Raw genomic sequence first — 19,293 nt, forward strand, 5'->3', positions numbered from 1 at the left:
TAGCTACGGACGCTACCGGCGAACCGGAAGGAAGCCACGGTTAATTTGCGGTTATTATTGTGTCAAATTATTATTACTTTTACTCGAAAACAGCTTTTCACAAGAGGAATGCAATTAGATTTCACAAACTCAACTCAACCCACTAAAACGGTACTACCCATAAGTCTTGCGTTCGGAAGTAACTTTTTGTTTTGGGGGAAAACGCTATTTTGATTATTCATACTGACTTTTGATTCGTTTTAATTGCTTTACTGAAATAAACTGACAATCTACGTTTACCACTTGGTTTATGTTTATGATTCCAAGGTTTTTCTTTTATAAATGCTATTTCTTTTATCTGTCTTTGAAATTGTAAAGAATATACGTCTGTATAATTAATAAATGGGGGAAGCTAAAAAGGCAAATGACGACCTGGAAGAACAGTGTGTTTTTTTTTTTTTTTTTACCTCAAATATACATTCATCTATTTAGGTTGCACAATACAGCTCCATGCATTACATCTTTGCTCTTATTTCATTATACTAAATACCAAAAATGATTTACTATTAAGTATGTATCATTATAACTTGAGGTATGATCATTTGCAATTGCCATAGCTGTGACAATCCAACACAAAAACCTGATATCTGGTTATATGACAAATTTTTTGTATGTTTTTTATTGTAAACTTTTGTTTAGAATTTCACAACAAATGTGTCCTACCTCTATGGTATATCATACATGTGAGCATGTTGAGCAATAAAAAATGTAGATCAAACCCTTTCATTTGAACATTTTTATTAACAACAATTAGAAAGCAGTAACACAAACAACAATAATAATTTAAAAGGTCAATCTGATCAACAGAGGTGCCTTTGGGGTTTATTTTTTGGTGTTCCTTTTTTCCACCCACTGTGGAGACCATGTTTTCCCACTGCAAAAAATACATAAATCAATGAATACATAAAAACAGTTAATGACAACATTACAATAAAAGACAACAAGCTCCAGTGAACTCCAGTTTGTACTTTATGCTACCATGCTCACAGTTATGTTACTGCAAATTCATTTATCATTTTCTAATTTGACTGACACATTTGTATGGTCATATGTATATTATATATTGTTTATGTCCTTGTTTGTTCCCCTGAAAATATGTCCCTGCGACAATTAAGTATCCTTGCCTAATTTGTTAATTAACTCTTTAGTCAGGAACCTTGGGTCAACCCTGGACCCTGTCTCTAGAGTCTCTAGAGCAAATGTGACAAACTCCAGGCCCGCGGGCCAAATGTGGCCTGCCTTGTCATTTTAAGTGGCCCCCAAAAGCATAAAAGTTTTAAATTTCTTAAATAAAAAATAAAAAATTGGTGTGTATTTATTCATATCTAGGGGGAATCTGACTTGAAATATCAGATTGGGCTATATATTAGGACTTAAACACTTTCCATATAACCTAACCTGATAGAATCAAATTTAAAAAGATTTATGCTGGAGTAACAAGCAAACATATGTTTTCTATGCAACTGAAATTGTCATTTTAAAAAGTTATACTAAATACATAATAAGTTATTCCACATTAAGGAGTAGCTAAATTTATTTTTTATTACATTTACTTACATGTATAAATTATATCTGGCCCTTTGAGGACAACCACTTTGCTGATGTGGCCCTCAGTGAAAATGAGTTTGACACCCCTGGTGTAGAGTCTTGTCTCATGTCTCTGGTTCAGTGTTTGTCTTTTAATCATATAAGAACTATTGTCAAATTGAGTCCAACTGTATCAAAATCTAAAAGGGATATGATTTCCCATGCATTAATTTTATCATGCTGTATTATTTGTAACTTAATAGCTACATGTTTAAATAGGAAATCACATGAATGTTTTCAGGTGGTCCAGAGCACTGCTACAAGGCTAATAACTACACTGGCTCCACATCATGCACAGCCTCCTCTTATACAATCTATAAATAAACAAAAAAAAATTATACATACCACATGGAACATGGCTCCCATTCAACAAACTCCATTAATTTCCCCTGATAAAAGTAAATTTAAAAAATGATTTTTTAAACATAGGCCATCATATTATTACACTTAAGAATTGTGATGCCGTAAATTGTATTTCATACATTCATATGAAAGGCAGATGAAAAGTACACATTTCTACTTCAGATAAGAAATAAAAATAACCTTCTGCTTTTTTGTCTTCAAGACCTGCTTCACTGGGTAAAACTGATCTTCTCCCCCATGGCTGCACTCTGAAAATATAAAAAGCACAATATAAAGGTTTCAAAGAAAGTAAACAGTAGGAAAATGTTTGGGAAAACATTTGTATGATGAATTTCCAAATGAAACTTCATGTTGTCTGTGGTTTTGCAAAAGCAAACACTAAATGCTGTAATGTATTTTATACATGGACACATAGTCTGTGACAACTAAATTATAAAAATTTTTTTTTTAAAGCTGTATAGCATCAAATAACTAATTACTATCTCAGTTCACTGTCTTCTTATTGCCTTCTTATTTTGAAGCAGTAATGAAGTCTGGCCAGCTGATTTTCATTGAGACAAATGCTTCTCAAACACTAAACTTTTTTTTGAAACAGTTGAATTTAGAGCTTTGGGAAGCTTTGTTTTCTCCATCACTAATTAGAAGCACTTATAGCATGCACAGCTTCACCATTTAGTTGTGGTTATAAGCTACTACACAGTATTTGTATATGTTCAAAAAAAACAAAGAAATGGCCAGATCACAACAGTTTTTCCTTAGGTCATTTATAACTGTTGCTGAAAATTAAGTCAAAACCTCTAAATCACTTTTTGAGTGATTTTGCAAACATTTCACACAACATACTAACAAATCCTAATGATAACATGACCTTCTTCGCAAAAGTAGATTATGAATGTCACATTTATTTTTTCATGAACAAGTTACATGTAAAAATAATGTCAATTAAATATATGATATTAATATAGATTTGACAGTCAAACTATCAAAAAGTTAAATTAATCTGCTGCAACATAACTGAAAGTATATTTTATATATATATATATATATATATACACACACATATATATAAAAAAGCTAATGTTCTATTAACAAAAAAGAAATTGCAGCAACATAACTGAAATTATATTTTATGTATATATATAAAATATAATTTTAGATATGTTGCAGCAATTTCTTTTTTGTTAATAGAACATTAGCTTTTTATTTTCTTTTTCTAGTCTTTTTGTTATCACTGTTTGTCAATTTTTTGCTGCTAGCATTTTAAGTATCCTTGTGAGGAACACATAACTCTGTTAAGTCCACATAAAGGTAACCTCAATTTTAAATAGTTGACTAAGGTCATTAAGCATGTCATTTAGAAGATACAATAACATTGTCTATGTTTGTATCTGAAGCTGTTGATAGCAAATAAAAGATAACCCATTTACCTCCAGGTGAATCTTTCTTGTTATCTCTTTTTTTCTTTTTCTTTGCTGGAACACCTGCTAGAAATAAAGAACATTTTCTGTAAATTATATTGTTGATTTCAATTAATATTATGCAAACATTTAAGCCCACAGTTTTTCCAGTGTGATTTAAATAAACAAAAAGAATGCTCTTTTGACACCATTTCAACATCTTACAATATGTTGTGGTTTTAACATGTATTTCAGAAGACTACGTCACCATATTATTAAAATGTTATGAATCTGCATACTGGCTGAAGGCTGGATGGATGGTGCAGTTGAAGGTTGAATGGCTGGTGAGGCTGAAGGCTGGATGGATGGTGCAGTTGAAGGTTGAATGGCTGGTGAGGCTGAAGGCTGGATGGATGGTGCAGTTGAAGGTTGAATGGCTGGTGAGGTTGAAGGCTGGATGACTGGACCAGAGGGCATTTGAAGGCTCGTCCAACCTCAATGGGGAAAATAAATAAAATAATCTAAATGCAGTTGTCTTGTTATGCATATAATTTTTTTGTCTTGAAATACATTTGCTAAATTTAAACATATCACAATTTTACAACTTGTTTTACTTTTTTAGATCAGATATACATTTATTCCAACACATTGGATAGATTTAATGTACTACAATTCCTTCTACAGAATAAAATAATACCGGTACTATAAAAACTAAAGTTAATCAAATCAAAAGTGACAAATAAAGCAGCACAATAACCGTGAAAAATATATCACTATATACTCCAAGTGTTTTAGATTAGTCAAACGTTATTATTTTTTCTACCTCTAGAAATAATGACAAATTTGAATGCACTAATCCTAGGAACAAACTGGGCTGAAATTATAAACATTTTCAGACAGAAATACTTACCATTGATCATTAGCTCATATAGGTCTTTCATGCGGTCCAGACACTGTCCAGCTTGATCGGTTAATTGCCACCTAGGGTGAATGACATGTGTATGCCACGTAGATGTTTTCTTTCCAGGTCTGGCAATAAACACAACGGCTTTTTGTCCCAAAGTATTCAACTTTTCCACCTAAAAAAATTGTTACATCATCAGTAATAACTAAAATTATAAAATACAATTGCAGACATAAAACACGTACCAAAACCGATGCCTCATCCAAAACATGTGTGGTGGTTTTGTTTTTCTTGTGTTTTTGCAACCAAGTCTCCTTTTTGGATTGAAACTTCTCCAGTTTTTTGGCAAGCCTTTGCCTCATTGGCTGGATTGTTTGGCATACTTTACATGTCTTAGTTGCCACACCAATCACAGCTTTGCAGCTGACACAAAGTTTTGTTGTAGATCCTCGTGGCATCTTGACCTGTGAATATATATAAAATATATATAGAAAATATGTTTTGAAAAAAATTAACACTGAAATTGAATTTAAAAAACCCACTTAAGTTCAATAGTATATACTATACATTTGATCGACTAGTCAAACAAACTTACATTTGTGTTCTGGAGTCGAACCACTGGATTTGCATTATTTTCCAGCATAAAAAACATATAAACAAATAAACTTAATGACATGCTGTTTCTATCTAAGGTGTTGAAATTGGGGCACAGCAGAAATTCCATTTAATTGTTTGTTTGTAACCTATTAATTTCGTGGGTGTTTGCTTTCAATAACATAAACCTACAGAGGACCTAGTCTTAACTTTAGTACTTCATATTTTATTCAAAATATTCATTCATGAATTGTAGAATACACTTCTTCATATCAAATTTGATATGACAATAGAAAAAATAAAGTCATTGTTAAATGTGGTCAAGTTTAACTTTATTTAGTACCCCTGTTAAATGGAAAATTAACATGAAGTCTTTTAAGTCAAAATAAACTGCAATTGCTTCACTCTTTTACTATATGTAAATAATAAACAGAAATAGAAATTATCTTCAGATATACATTGACTTTATTTTGTATGTTCCACAATTAGTCAAAATGAAAGATGTTCTATATAATGATTTACTTAAAATGTAAAACTTAAGAGAAGGTGTTTAGATAAATTGTAGTGTTCACATTGAAATTCACAACTAGCTGTAAATTTAAACAACCAAGCACATGTTTGTGGTAGGTTGTTATTGGTTATTGACAATTATATTTTTCACAACTACGTACTACAAAGATCCCAAAAGTACATAGCATTTACATATAGCAGAAACCAGATATTGTGTTGTGGCAGTACTGTCAATCAGCAATCAATGGGCAGTTACTTTGTTTGTAGTAATTATCAGTTATGACATATTACCAAAATGGTGCCAAACCGTTCCACCAGCACTTCAAAAACATTACTACTCCGAAACCGGAAAAACAATTTCTCATTACATTCTTCTCTTTATGTTAGAACTAGTTGTCGTGTCTTACCCTGCTGCCTACGTCTTTGTTTAGGTTCTGACCAACAAAGAAGCACCCTTGCGATCGATATATGAGGTAGTTTCATTAGCTGGCACCGACCGACCCGCGTGCTGCCAGAACCCGGGCCAGATTAGCTAATGTCATTCAACAGTATGACTCCGTCTAGAGATGTATTAATTTTATAAACTAAAATTCTAAATTACAAAAGTAATACACCGTCATTAAAGTTAACTGTCACTGAAAATATTGTTCGTGGGGGGGGGTTAGTTCTGCTTGACTTGTGTCATGCGTGGGTTAGCTGAAATATTAGCTAAGAGGTAAAGCTTGCATGACCAGAAAAAATTATAGATTATTGGTATTTATTTTAAAGTTCAAATAGTTTAGATTTCCCGATGTATGTTCATTTCTTACCGTTTGTAGTCTTGCATCAGCTTCTTGGCAAGCCAGTCCTTTAACTACTCACGCGCAGTCATTGCCGCCCCTCCCCCTCTTCAAAGCAAGCGCACAAGAACAAAGCATAGGCCCCTTTTTATACTTTCATTTGATATAGAATTAAACTTTAGCTTTGAAAACTTTCAGAGCCTGTCACATTAAAATATATAATTTATGAATTTCATACATTGTTTACCTATTAACATCTACATTAATTTACACCTGCGGAAAAAATTTAAATATATTGGAATGGATATGCATATGTGCATCAATGGATATTAAGGGGTTAAACGTTTTCGGTATGATCAAAATTTTATGTGGATGTGAGAGATGAGGTCTTGAGATCAATTCAAATTGCATATTGCCATTTACTCCCAAAAAATAATGTACGTATGTTCAGCTCCTGATACTTAGCTTCAGGTTGGACCCAAGGGGATGGATCATACATCCTATGTGTGATCCATTGTTTTCCAAGAAAAACAGTAACATTGATACTTATATACAGTGAGGTCAATAAGTATTTGATCACCCTGTGATTCAGCAAGTTCTCACAATTTTAAAACATGGAGGTGTCTAAATTTTTCATCATATGTGCATTTCCACAGTGAGAGACAGAATCTGAAGAAACATTCAGAAATCACGTTGTACAATTTCTTTGTAAAAGTCTGTGACAAATACGTTTTTGATCACTTGAGTTAAACAACTTTGATATTTGGTACAGAAGCCGTTGTTAATCAATTACAGAGGTCAAACGGTTCATATATTTCTTCACTAGGTTAATACACACTGCATTAGGGATTTTGGCCCACTCCTCTACAGATCTTCTTTAGATCTGTCGGGGTTCGGGGCTGTCGCTGAGCAACACGGAGTTTCAGCTCCCTCCAAAGATTCTCTATTGGATTTAGGTCTGGAGACTGGCTAGGCCACTTCATTACCTTGATATGCTTCTTACGGAGCCACTCCTTGGTTTTCTTGGCTGTTTGCTTCGGGTCATTGTCATGATGAAAGACCCAGCCACGACCCATCTACAACGCTCTGACAGAGGTTAGGAGGTTTTTGCCCAATATCTCACAACACAGAGCCCTGTTCATCCTCTCCTTAATACAGTGCAGTCGTCCTGTCCCTTATGCAGAAAAACACCCTCAGAGCATGATGCTTCCACCTCCGTGCTTCACTGTAGGTATGGTGTTCTTGGGATGATGCTTCTTCTTTCTCCTCCAAACACACTGAATATATTTGAGACCAAAAAGTGCTATATTGGTCTCAGACCACAAGACTTTCTCCAATGACTCGTCTGGATCATCAAGATGGTCATTGCCAGACCTCAGACGGGCGTTGACATGGGCTGCCTTCAGCAGGGGAACCTTCCGTGCGATACATGATTTTAAACCATGACGTTTCAATGTATTACTTATAGCCTTGGAAACAGTGGTCCCAGCTCTCTTCAGGTCATTGACCAGCTCCTCCCGTGTAATCCTGGGCTGATTCTTCACCTTCCTTCGCATCATCCATACCCCACGAGATGAGATCTTGCGAGGGGCCCCAGTCCGAGGGACATTGACAGTCATCATTAGCCTCTTCTATTTTCTGACAATTGCTCCAACAGTTGTCCTTTTCTCACCAAGCTGCTTGGCAATTGCCCTATTTAAAAGCAGAACTGCAAGTCTTTGCTGGTCAGAAATCTCTGATAATTAAGTGCTCAAATACTTATTTGTAACAGTAATATACAAATAAATTGTTTACAAAAATCGTATGCGATTTCTGAATGTTTCTTTAGATTCTGGCTCTCACTGTGGAAATGGAAAAATTTTAGACCCCTCCATGTTTCCTAAGGGGGAGAACTTGCTAAATCACAGGGTGATCAAATACTTATTGACCTCACTGTACATACCTACATATATGTATACACATATACATACATATACTATAATATCCATATCAGAACTAGTTTAATAATACCTTTAAATTATGCAATGTAAAAAGAGTAGTGCAAAATTAAAAATCCACCAATTTCATTCAAGAGAATTTATTGGTCAATTATCACAGTTTACTTATGTTCTTCTGGAGACATTTGGGGGTGGGGTGGGCATGGCGGTGTCAAATATCTTCATCCGAGGAACTACTGTCTAAGTTTTCCTCATCTGTGGAAGAGTCATCTAAACACAATGCTTGCAATCCCAAAACATTCTGGTATATTTTGCGTGCAGCATCCTGTCGAGCACGGAGTTCTGTCGACCTTCTTTTCAGCAAACACAGTAGCCCCTCTCGTCCTTGCTCTGTCAAGGCGTCAGTGTTGCCTGACGATGACAAAAAGACAAATTAAAATCAAGTGTCTTTCCATATTTTCATTTATAAAAGAATGTTTTACCAACTTTGCTCAGTGATCCCTTCAGAAATCTGAGAAGAAAGCTCTTCAAGCATCCCAACCGCATTCCTTAGGTACTCCCAGTGCTGCTTAACTTCCCGAACCACAATGACCTTCTCTTCTTTCAACCTGGTCAGCAGCATTACCTTGTCAAAAAGCTGCTTTTTCTTAACCATGTCACCATGACCTAAAATTCAGCACAGTTTCAGTCATTTCAAATCCCCATTAAAATTCATCTAAAGTTAGGTATTAAAGTTTTTTGTTGAATAAAAAAACAAAACAAAAAAAACGTACATTCCCAAGGCCAGAAATAGTTCTCATGAGCCAAAAGCACATCAGAAGAAGGTAATTTCTCTGTTTCAGACAAATCAGTGTTTCGTTTTGTGATGGCATCGTCTAAGGCTCTCTTTTCTGTAGCAATCTTCTTTCGTAATAGATGACGCCGTTTGTTGCCATCTAGAGGGAAAAAAAAAGTTCATGCATACCCAGCTTTATCTTACAAGAGTATTTCAGACATTTTCAATAACTTTTTATTTTTTTCCCCTCACCAGCCTTGCGATACAATTCATATTTCCTCTGTTTGATGCTCAGATACAGTCCTTCAATGGTTTTTTCAAGGTCATTATGACCAGTTGAATCTTGTGGGGAGAAAAGTAGAAGTAATTAAAATTATTTTAAGAACACAAGGTGCTTTGACAGTTTGACTTGGGCCAAAATTCTATAAAAAGGCATTCATTTGGAGGTTTACTAATATAAATGTCATTGGAATTAAAAAAAAAAAGAACAATTTTTGTGTGTCTGTCTGTCTATAATTTTTTCCCCCCAATAAGCTTCACAGTACCTGCAGCCCAATTTTTTACATCAGACACCCATTGCTGGACAGTGTCTTCTTGTATCGACAGCTCTTTAGTTAGTTGATCAAGATCTGCCAATGCTTCAGAAATCCTTTGTGCGGTCTGTCAAAAATATTGCAACATTGTTGAACAGTGTTTGAATGAAAGAAGTCTAAGAGTCATGGAAAATGGATGTCTAGTTTTTACCTTGATGTATCTTTTTGCTAGAATCTGGTCAAGCTTTTCCACCTTCCGCTTGTTCCATCCAATAGCCTGTATCGTAAGGATATCTGTGCGTACTTCAAGCACAACATATATTAGCCCAGCATAACAAAAAACAATACATTTTTATAATATACTTACCAGCTTTGGACATGTATTTAGAACATATGGCTGCCCGAGACAGGAAGCTGTTCACTTGCTCAACCTCCTCCCCCATTGTTATTCCTGCTCCCTCTTGGTTTCGACCTCCCCACTGCAACTGCAACAAATGTGATTTGTTTCCGTTAGCATTGAGTTTAATATCTGGAGTGATAGTGCAAAAGAGGTTGGCAATCATTACCTCACACATCCAGGAATGTGCTTTAGCATGCATGATTGAGAGGAAAGGATGCATTGTCAACAACCCCTGTAGTTCAGGACAGTGGCGCACAACCTTCTGCAGATATGGCCAATATTTGCACACCACATCGGAGCAGAAAAACCCTACATTCTGAGCAGCAAGTTCTTTTTGGAGAAAGAGAGGATATGCAAAAATTTCTCCACGGAACATATTGAGTCCTTTCAACAAGACCCCATGACGGCACACAGCAACCTCAACACCTTCCTCATCCACTTTGCTGGCAGATTTGTGAGAGGACTCTCGTGCTGCTAACCACTCGCCTCCTCCACATCTTCCCTTTCCAGGATTCTATTACAGATGACCAAAAGATATACAAATTTGATTGTTGTATATTAAGATGCATGGAATATTTTGAGAAACTTAATACACTTTTAAAAAAGTCGACCTTACATGTCGTGTTGCACCATGGATATAGTCCACAAAAGAGGCCACCTCTGTATCTTTCGCCAAAAAAACACCGTCAAAAAATCCATCAGGTCTAATGGAAAAAAAAAAAAAAACATGTTAAAATTACATCCATAGAAAATTCAACATAACATTGAAAATGTTTACCCCATACCCTGGTTGGCTTCTGAAGCGGTAAAGTTTGCGGTTCCCATCCACTGCAACAGCCAACATGGAGGGGGTGCATGCTGGGCACTTAAAGTGATGCACCAGTGACAGCCTCTCAACTTCAAATTTGGCATAGGACCACTCCAGAAAAGATTTCTGCATGGTGTCGCCACATATTTTTCCACTCTGGTTCAAAACAAAACGAAAAGAAAACAAAAAAAAGACAAAAGTTAAAGATACAACAGTCAATGTAAAACACAGTTGTTGCCTCAATTATGTAACTTACTCGACCAAAGACTTTAGTGCGCTGTTCAAGCATTCCGACAAAAGCATGCCTTGACATTCCTGGTGCAGTAATTTTAAGATCTTCATATGATGTGAACAAATCCACTGTATATAAAGTCTCAAAATGTACTGTGGCTGGCCAATATCCACTTTCAACCAAATCACCAATGCCAACATCCCAGGTTTTTCCACAGGAACAGGTAACATTTGGCAGGGATAGGTTGTATCGTCCTTTAAAAGAAATAAATCACATTTTATTACAGTATAACTTTGAAAGACTATTATTTTGAAAAAAAGAAGAAAGGAACATTACCATTCATTCCAATCAGAATCACTTGTTTTCCTGCAGAAACTTCTGTTTGACCAGTAGAGCAGTCACAGCAGGGAAGGACGACAGGCAAAAGGCATGCTTGTAAAAGTAAACAATTCATATTAGTTAAAACATAAAATATTATCTGCAAATGTGTTTTATTTCTCAAAGGAAAAAATAATGCATCTTTTTTTTTTTTTTTTTTTAAAGATTTTTAAACAAGCATTGAGGGTGGTTTTGATTTATTTAACAAATTTAAAAGGCCCATGTGATTTTAATGAGAAAAAGTACCTCTTTCGTGGAAAGTAAGTTTTCCTCCCTCTTCCTTGATGAAAGTGGTTGGTGGGAGTGGCCTATAAAATCCCTCCACCGTCGCTGATCGGTTGTGAAGTACTCTGTTGTCATGTACAGCCAAATCACATGACGCACAATAAAGTGGTCTTGGCAAACAGTCGTGACACACTATTACTGCAACCTGAGAGCGACAGTGATGGCATTGTCCCCCTTTTGGCTTCCCAGATTGCAACATCTGATCGACCATAAAAGGTCTCAACACTGTCCACTTTTCCAAGGACGAAGCTTTCCTAGCCGTCCAGTGTGATGGAGTTGGGTCTTCAGCGGGGCCCAGAAGGTCTTGAACCTCTTTGATGAGGGACCCTATTGAGGAAAAAGAAGAAACAGGGGGGGTGTTACAGTATGTAAAAGTAGATTCTGAAAATGTGTTCCACGTGATTAAGAACTCCAAAAGGCTATGAATACGTGACAATGTTTTCATCTTCAGAGCACAATGGATTTATAAATGGCAGTCGCAAAATGGTTGTATCAATTAGATTTTCACTTTGTGAAATTGAGGACTTTCTTCGCCTTTAAAAAAAAAAGTAGTGAGCATGGTGCCCGAATTTTAGCATCCAACCACTAGATATTCCTGCATTATATAGTTTTTTAGCAGTTATGGATTGAGGGGAATTCATGCAGCAACTGTTTAGACAGAAAAAAATTGAGGTAAACTATGTAGATCAACTACATTTTAATATACTTTAAATTGTTCTCAGAAAAAAAAAGTTCTGAGGACAACTGTATCAATAACTTACCTATATCGTGAGAAGGTTCTGTCACACTCTGCTGTCCACTAGTAGATGGCATGCACAATTGGTCTACAGTTGGACTTTGAGCCATTGTTGGAGTTCCTGAAATAAATAAGAGCACGAGTAAAGAGAATTATCTGCCAGACATACAGGCCTTTCACTGTTCTGGTTGCTTAGCATCCTAGAGCTGAAACAAATGCTTATTTTTGGATAGTGCACTATGGAGAAAGTTATAGCAGTTTTTCAATTCTAGCCACATTACTCAAAATCCAGAACTTCCTAATTGAGACAAGTTTAATAACATATTAAAGGTAATTATTGTGGTCCTTGGAATGGTGTACGCATAGATAGCCTTGATAATACCCTGCTAACATCTTGGCCTGTTAGGCATCATAGAGACTAAAACAATCTATATGTGTTTTATAATACAGAAAACCCCCATGATAAAAAAATAAATAAAAAGACACTGAAATGAACTTGCCTTTCACTAAATTCCAGTAATCCCTCGCCAAATTCCAGTTCACCCTTTACAAAGACAGTGGAAAGTAGGTTTTCCATATTTGTATTGTACGACTAAAAAGGATTTAGAACTAGTGGGGTCTTGTTATTAGAGTGGGAGTAAATGGAGGCGTTTCACACAGCCTTATCCCCTTCTATCATGATTGGCTATTGATGACGATGACGATGACGATGATGATGACGATGATGATGACGATGATGATGATGATGTCCCCCCACCCCGTCACTGGCCTTGTGGGCAGCGGGAGCGCCAGGGGGGTTGGGCCACTTAGTCTAGTTCTCTGAATGGTAGCCCAAATTGTTTCACCATTTTCACCCTAAAGTGCTATAAGCTAACCACTTTTTCCAAATCTAAATTCCAAAAGCCAGTGCCCTTTAACTCCCCTAGGAAGTCTGCCAAAACGAGTGTGCGTCCATGCTCACCACATTGGCATGTTTAGACCACAATGCATTGCGTTTGAATGAGTTTTTTTTATTTAATGTAAATATAATTTTTCAAAAAGGATGGTGTCCGAGTACTTTTTAAAAATCGAGGTATCAATAGCCCCCCCCAATTCTATTCTGGTTCTGCCAAAATTACAAAAACAAATCTAGACTTGTACCGCGAAAGCCACGTGTGTGCCTGATGCCAAACCTTGTGTGGCCATCTTGTCAGCAGCTTCCTACTTCCCTTGATTCCATCCCCTTTCCTTTGTTGTTTTAAAAGTGCAACAAGCAATGTGACCAGGTTTACTCACTTTTGGATGAAACAGGTTTCCGCCGCTCTCCTGTTCTACGACGTTTAGGCAAAGGATTTCCATACTCGTCCTCCTCGTGCCTAACAAAGGTCACTGGGCCTGTTCCCGACGGTTGTACAGCTGCAGGCTGTTTACGCTACAAAATAAAGTTATAAAGACATACACGATGTCACTGGTTATATAAATAAACGTTTTTTTTTTTTCATTTTTACAAAATTCAATGAAATCGAACCCACCTTGAATTCTTCTATAAGCGCGTCTGCGAGAAATAAAGCGTCATCGACTTTGTCCCCTACCGGCTCCATCGCGATCCACAAAGCATGTAAAACTCCAGGGGGTTTAAATAGGTAGTGGGTGTCACCATTTAGTTGCCCAACCCGTGGACTGACGAAACAAGCCTGCTTTGTGTAAATATTTTTTGTTTAAATTACTCAAAAGACATGTGGCTACACTAAAGTTTAATTTCTTTTTCCTAGAGATGGATCTGTAAATATGACAAAGAAAAAATCGTATGAAGAAAAAAAATGTAGCTAGGACGCCGGTGTAAAGGACACCGGTTTTGACTGGTCTTGGTATTTTCTATAAAAACATTTAGTAGAACTCATTACTATAAAACTAATAAATTTAGTGTCCATTTCTCGCAGTAAAAGCAATTAAAACGAATCAAAAGTCAGTAAATTGTCTCAAACGTTAACCTCAATTGTCTTTTTCAATAAAAAAAGAAAACCGTGGCTTCCTTCCGGTTCGCCGGTAGCGTCCGTAGCTACCACCATAGCAACATAAAAATGTTCCGTTGATACTATTTTGTTGAGTGATATAAAACAAAGTGTTTATAAAGCCAATAATAATAAATTCACATCAAAAACCCAGGCGATGTCCGCTATATTTTGGGTCCTGGCTCCTGCTAGGAAACCTGTCAGTCACGTGACCCACAGAAATGAACGAGAAAAGAATGCGCAAGTGTTGTAAAACAGTGGTCCCCAACCGCGGACCGGTAAAACGCAAGACACGTTTACCGCAGACCGGTGGGGGTGGGGGGCACGTTTACCGTGGACCGGGGGGGGTATTTTCTCTTAAGTAATAATAATAATGAACGTAAATCCACTGTGTAATCATGTGCAACTTTATCCGGTCACTTTTCAAAATAAAATAAATTTCAAAATAAAAATAAAACAATAAAATGGAAATTATTTTTTCTTTCTGTGCGTCCCGGTGCAAAAAATTTTCCGCGGATCGCCTGGTGCCAAGTGTCCCGCGGCCCGGTGCCAAGTGTCCCGCGGATGGATCGGTACCGGTGCCAAGTGTCCCGCGGCCCGGTGCCTAGTGTCCCGTGGCCCGGTGCCAAGTGTTCCGCGGATGGATCGATACCGGTGTCCCGCGGCCCGGTGCCAAGTGTCCCGCGGATGGATCGGTACCGGTGCCTAGTGTCCCGCGGCCCGGTGCCAAGTGTCCCGCGGATGGATCGGTACCGGTGCCTAGTGTCCCGCGGCCCGGTGCCAAGTGTGCCGCGGATGGATCGGTACCGATGCCTAGTGTCCCGCGGCCCGGTGCCAAGTGTCCCGCGGATGGATCGGTACCGGTGCCTAGTGTCCCGCGGCCCGGTGCCAAGTGTCCCACGGATGGATCGGTACCGGTGCCAAGTGTCCCGTGGCCCGGTGCCAAGTGTCCCGCGGATGGATCGGTACCGGTGCCAAGTGTCCCGCGGCCCGGTGCCAAGTGTCCCGCGGATGGATCGGTACCGGTGCCAAGTGTGCCGCGGATGGATCGGTACCGGTGCCTAGTGTCCCGCGGCCCGGTGCCAAGTGTCCCGCCGATGGATCGGTGCCTAGTGTCCCGCGGTACCGGTGCCAAGTGTCCCGCCGCTCAGTGCCAAGTGTGCCGCGGATGGATCGGTACCGATGCCTAGTGTCCCGCGGCCCGGTGCCAAGTGTCCCGCGGATGGATCGGAACCGGGCCTAGTGTCCCGCGGATGGATCGGTACCGGTGCCAAGTGTCCCGAGGCCCGGTGGCTTGGGACCACTGTTGTAAAATAAAGACGTTTCGCCCTGTGGACTAACGTAGGTGTAAACGTTTGTTTTTCACAATTTAGAGCCCCTAAAAAAACGTTTTCACAGAGCAAAAAAAGATAACTAAAAACTGCATTTTTATAAAAGCCTTCTGAAAGTAAATGGTATATTTCTCACTAGAAATGTTGTCAGAATAAAGATTAGTCCTTAAAAAATCCTGTTTTGTGGGATTTTCTACCGAAAAATGAACGAGCATCCGCCATGTTTTTTTTCACGGCAGGCAAAACCTCAGAAGTCACGTGATCCTGAGAAGGCTAATAGAAAATGAATAGGAAAATGAAACGTAAGTGTCTCACAAGTTACGGGCCGTTTTTGTGAACCTGTCACGTATTTCCATGTGGACAAATGTAGCTACTACACATTTTAGGATGAGACTGGGTTGCCAGGAGCTACAATGGAGTTTGTGGGATTTTTGCAAACTTTTTTATTTGCTTCATGGATAATGTACAGCTTATAAACATATTGACAGAGGGGCTGGTGTACCTCCATTAATTAAAACAACAACCCAATAGTTGTTGACCTCTCAGCTTCACCAGTGATAAACTCCACACAGGTGGTGATGGAGAAACTAAACTTCTTTAGCCTCCTGGCTTTCCTCAGCAAACAGCTCAGAAGGACTACTAACAGCTACTCTCACTAAACTCACAGCCCTGACCTGAAAAACAAACATGAAATCACATTTATAACCCTTGTGCTATCTTAGATGACCCCCCCCTTCCATTGACGTGTTCTCCCTACCATGACAAAGGTGGATAAAGGTGGAAAGATTTCATGTAATCCATGGACACCAGTGAAGATCACAAATCATTGAAGAAAAAAGGTTCAGAGAACTGTCTAGTGGGTCTAGATGACCCAACTCCCAACGTTGAAGTGGCTTGGATGGCACAAGGGTTAAAAGTGGTTTGATGCATATTTGCCTCAATAGGTATTAAGGAGTTAAAATAAAGATCAGTGGTCAGATCCAGATCCAGAGTTTCTCCTGGAGTGTTTTGGGGTTTTCTGGGTGTGAATGCTGGTGAAGTATTCTGCTAACCCCTCAGGACAACAGAGAGCCGCTTTGATTTGTTCGTTAGGAAGTTATTTAGCTGCCCTCAAAAGTCTGTGAAGTTTGAGTAAAATCTCTGGTGTGCCTTTTAATTGAAAACACAAATAGTTTGAACTTCCCTCAAAGTTTGCAGTGACACACGTCTTTAGACACAGCAGCCCCCCGACGCGGCTGATTCAACACATCACATCACATTTCTCACTCTGAGGATGCACACGTGTAGCAGTGCTACCATCAAAGACATCATAACAGAAGAACGAACCATTTTTCTTTTCCAATCTGGAAAGAAAAACATGTTAAAGATCCTCAGAGTTGCACTGTATTGATACAGTGGGAATTTAGTGGAATACGTCTGAATAGTGTGTTAATTTAGTATAGGGACAAAGGAATAAAAGAAAATGAGGGCTGTAGACAAAAAATATGTGATTGCAATGAGGTTTGTTTTGGGAGCTGTTTAGGCAGTCTGCACGTTTTCAGCCACCAGGGGGCGTAATGTACCGTCAATGTGACCCTGCAGCAAAAAAGAGCATCTCTCCTCTTAAAATGTTACGTTATTTAAGAAAAGAATATTCCTTTTATAGACAATGACTACAAGATCCACACACGTCCTATTAGTTTAAAGGAATTTGTTTGTTTGTTTGTTTGTTTGTTTAGACCGCTTTAACTCAAAGACTGTTTATTAGAAATAACAAAAAATTAATAGGTGACATAGTGCCAACATAATCAGATGAGATTTAAACTTAATCATAATCAGAAGGTCATCTGTAAAAAAGAAATAGAGAAATTACTTAGTTTGGACTTCTAGCGAACTAACCCATGCAGCGGAAGGATATATCTTCACCAGGTCCGCGGATGAGCTGCTGTATAAAAGCAGAACATGGCGCTAGTTTGTTGCATTGTTTAGGTCAGCGGTAGACGGCCTGCAGTCTGTCCGTCATGACAGAACAGTAGCTTCAATCCAACCATTTTTGTAGCATCCGTCTGTGAGCGCGCGGCCGGACGTAACTGAAAGTAGTAGTTTTAGCTAGGAAGGCTGGTAAAGCGGGCGTATTTGACCCTGTTACCGCGGACGGAGCTGCCTTACGTTGTGAACTGTGGTTAAAGCAGAGACTCGTAGACGTCCACCGCCGTCTGTGACGGGCAGACGTCTCCGGGGCGCTCGGTCGGTGCTGTCCTCGGTGACCTAGCATCCTTGATGTGTCTCCAGCTAGCAGCTGATCGCGGACCTGCTCGCTAATGTTGGCTAGCTTTTTAGCGTGTTCCAGAGGAGGAAGAAGAACCGGTCACCGGAGCGTCGGTGTGTGTTTCTGACCGTTAAGACCAACTATGATCGCACGGGGGACGCTGGCTGCAGCCCCGGGGGTGTCATGTCTCAGTCAGGCTAACGGAGAGCTCGGGAGGAGCCTCTCCTTCAGTGCTCGCGGTTCTCCGTCCATCCTGCCGGCCATCATGTAGGACAGCCCGTCCGAACCCGCTGGATGACCGGAGACGGTGTGGATTACTACTCGGAGGCTGACAGCTCGGTGTCAAGACAAATGCTGAACGATCCTCGTGGAGTTGCAAACATCCAAACTTACTTGAAGGGTCCGTGAATGCGTCATGTCCTGGCTGCATTTCTTATTTAAAGTATAAACTGGATCACGAGCGGGAGCAGCCATGAAGTAAGCCAGCGGCGACAGAGTAGCATCACAACCCAGAGGACATTTTCCCTCCGCAGACCCGGCGGGGAGCGGCCGACCTTCGGCCCCATGGAGGCTGTGGGGGACTTCGAGTACAGCAGGAAGGACCTGGTGGGGCACGGGGCGTTTGCTGTGGTGTTCAAGGGGAGACACAGGAAGGTAAACGCTCGGCTCGCCCTCCCGCCGTTTAAGGAGGCCAATCTGAGAATGTGGGTCAGTCCACGGAGGGCGCTGCTCTGTCTGCCGCAGCACCGTGCATGTGTGCGGGCTGCAGGGTGAGGACTGATGACGGGGCTGTCTGTCTGTCTCTGTAGTGCACGCGCTTCATCCGGCACCTGAGTCGGTCCGCGTTCATTCATGAACCGGATGAGTCAGTCAGGCGGCGGTGAACGGGCCTGCTGACGGGTGGGGGTGGGGGCGCAGATCCATCTGCTAGGAGAATAGCAGCAGAGTTTTATGTAACGGCGCTCATTCACACCGAGAGGCGTTCGCCGTGACGAAGGATGCGGGGCATTAGTGACGTCATGTCACCCTCTACTGTAACGCTTGTGAGTCATAAAGAAACGGACAAAGACAAAAGTTGAGAGTCATGAATGGAGAGTTGGGTCAGCCTGACCCGCAGCTCAGTCCTGCAGGGTCTCTGACGGGAGCTGCAAGCGGCCAGTCAGCCCCGGGATGCAGCGCGTGTTCGTGGCGCATCCTCGCAGCGCGCGCTCTCCTCCGTGAGGTCAGAGCCTGCGGACTGCATGGGATCCGTTTTGATTTACTGCCTTCCAAGTAGGCTATTTATAGAGGCATTTTGCCCCCGGTGATCGGGCTGTTCAGCTGACTCCTGTGTGCTCTTCTGTCTCTTCCAAGGAGAGACGTCGCTGTTGTGCTTTGAGTCACAACAATTCTTACCATAAGACAACAAGCAGGAGAAAAATCCAGAGGTTTTCTTAGGAAAAACCAGTTTTGGCCATCCTGAAATG

General features: G+C 39.8%; 3 protein-coding genes across 6 annotated transcripts in view; 1 reads left to right on the forward strand and 2 right to left on the reverse strand.

Annotated features, from left to right (window-relative positions):
- Window positions 1–427: 427 nt before the first annotated feature.
- Window positions 428–8,009, reverse strand: LOC111948499. Of its 2 annotated transcripts, none has more exons than XR_002874509.1 (7): window positions 4,886–8,009; window positions 4,536–4,754; window positions 4,297–4,465; window positions 3,417–3,473; window positions 2,170–2,237; window positions 1,972–2,015; window positions 428–913 (listed from the first exon to the last, which is right to left on the reverse strand). XR_002874509.1 is itself a non-coding variant. In XM_023961943.1 (7 exons), exons 2-7 carry the CDS (start codon window positions 4,746–4,748, stop codon window positions 862–864), a joined length of 603 nt encoding a protein of 200 aa, XP_023817711.1. In that variant the 5' UTR covers window positions 4,749–4,754; window positions 6,204–8,007; the 3' UTR covers window positions 428–861. The 2 variants fall into 2 exon arrangements, 1 of the variants encoding a protein (XP_023817711.1); XM_023961943.1 differs by having other exon boundaries at window positions 6,204–8,007.
- A 225-nt stretch (window positions 8,010–8,234) lies between these two features.
- Window positions 8,235–14,250, reverse strand: LOC111948464. Of its 2 annotated transcripts, XM_023961732.1 has the most exons (16): window positions 13,769–14,250; window positions 13,533–13,668; window positions 12,283–12,378; window positions 11,483–11,848; window positions 11,195–11,290; window positions 10,883–11,112; window positions 10,604–10,782; window positions 10,435–10,522; window positions 9,985–10,332; window positions 9,786–9,903; window positions 9,630–9,721; window positions 9,431–9,545; window positions 9,138–9,227; window positions 8,884–9,045; window positions 8,597–8,776; window positions 8,235–8,521 (listed from the first exon to the last, which is right to left on the reverse strand). In XM_023961732.1, the coding sequence occupies exons 1-16, from the start codon at window positions 13,835–13,837 to the stop codon at window positions 8,322–8,324; spliced, it is 2,565 nt and encodes an 854-aa protein (XP_023817500.1). In that variant the 5' UTR covers window positions 13,838–14,250; the 3' UTR covers window positions 8,235–8,321. The 2 variants fall into 2 exon arrangements, with proteins under 2 accessions (XP_023817500.1, XP_023817501.1); XM_023961733.1 differs by lacking the exons at window positions 13,533–13,668; window positions 13,769–14,250 and adding an exon at window positions 12,758–12,967.
- Window positions 14,251–17,509: 3,259 nt separating this feature from the next.
- The window catches only part of LOC101160680 (serine/threonine-protein kinase ULK2), a 29,443-nt gene continuing 27,659 nt past the window's right edge, over window positions 17,510–19,293 (forward strand). Inside the window, exon 1 of one of the 2 annotated variants that reach the window (XM_023961292.1) lies at window positions 17,510–18,481. In XM_023961292.1, the coding sequence (XP_023817060.1) occupies window positions 18,392–18,481 (90 nt within the window). In that variant the 5' untranslated portion in view covers window positions 17,510–18,391. The remainder of the gene's footprint in view (window positions 18,482–19,293) is intronic. The other variant, XM_023961291.1, reaches the window with a different exon arrangement.

The sequence above is a fragment of the Oryzias latipes genome, chromosome 13 (genome assembly GCF_002234675.1).
Source record: "Oryzias latipes chromosome 13, ASM223467v1".
NCBI classification, from domain to species: Eukaryota; Metazoa; Chordata; class Actinopteri; order Beloniformes; family Adrianichthyidae; genus Oryzias; species Oryzias latipes.

Bases quoted from the DNA above. Each gene is read 5' to 3' on its own strand.
- LOC111948499 (XM_023961943.1), bottom strand. From the start codon at position 4,748: ATGCCACGAGGATCTACAACAAAACTTTGTGTCAGCTGCAAAGCTGTG. The intron at 4,466-4,535 runs GTACGTGTTTTA...CAATTTTTTTAG, and splicing joins TGGATGAGGCATCGGTTTTG to GTGGAAAAGTTGAATACTTT. The intron at 2,016-2,169 runs GTTATTTTTATT...TACTTTTATCAG, and splicing joins TGAAGACAAAAAAGCAGAAG to GGGAAATTAATGGAGTTTGT.
- LOC111948464 (XM_023961732.1), bottom strand. From the start codon at position 13,837: ATGGAGCCGGTAGGGGACAAAGTCGATGACGCTTTATTTCTCGCAGAC. The intron at 11,849-12,282 runs GTAAGTTATTGA...TTTCCTCAATAG, and splicing joins AGAACCTTCTCACGATATAG to GGTCCCTCATCAAAGAGGTT. The intron at 8,777-8,883 runs GTACGTTTTTTT...GCTGAATTTTAG, and splicing joins CTATTTCTGGCCTTGGGAAT to GTCATGGTGACATGGTTAAG.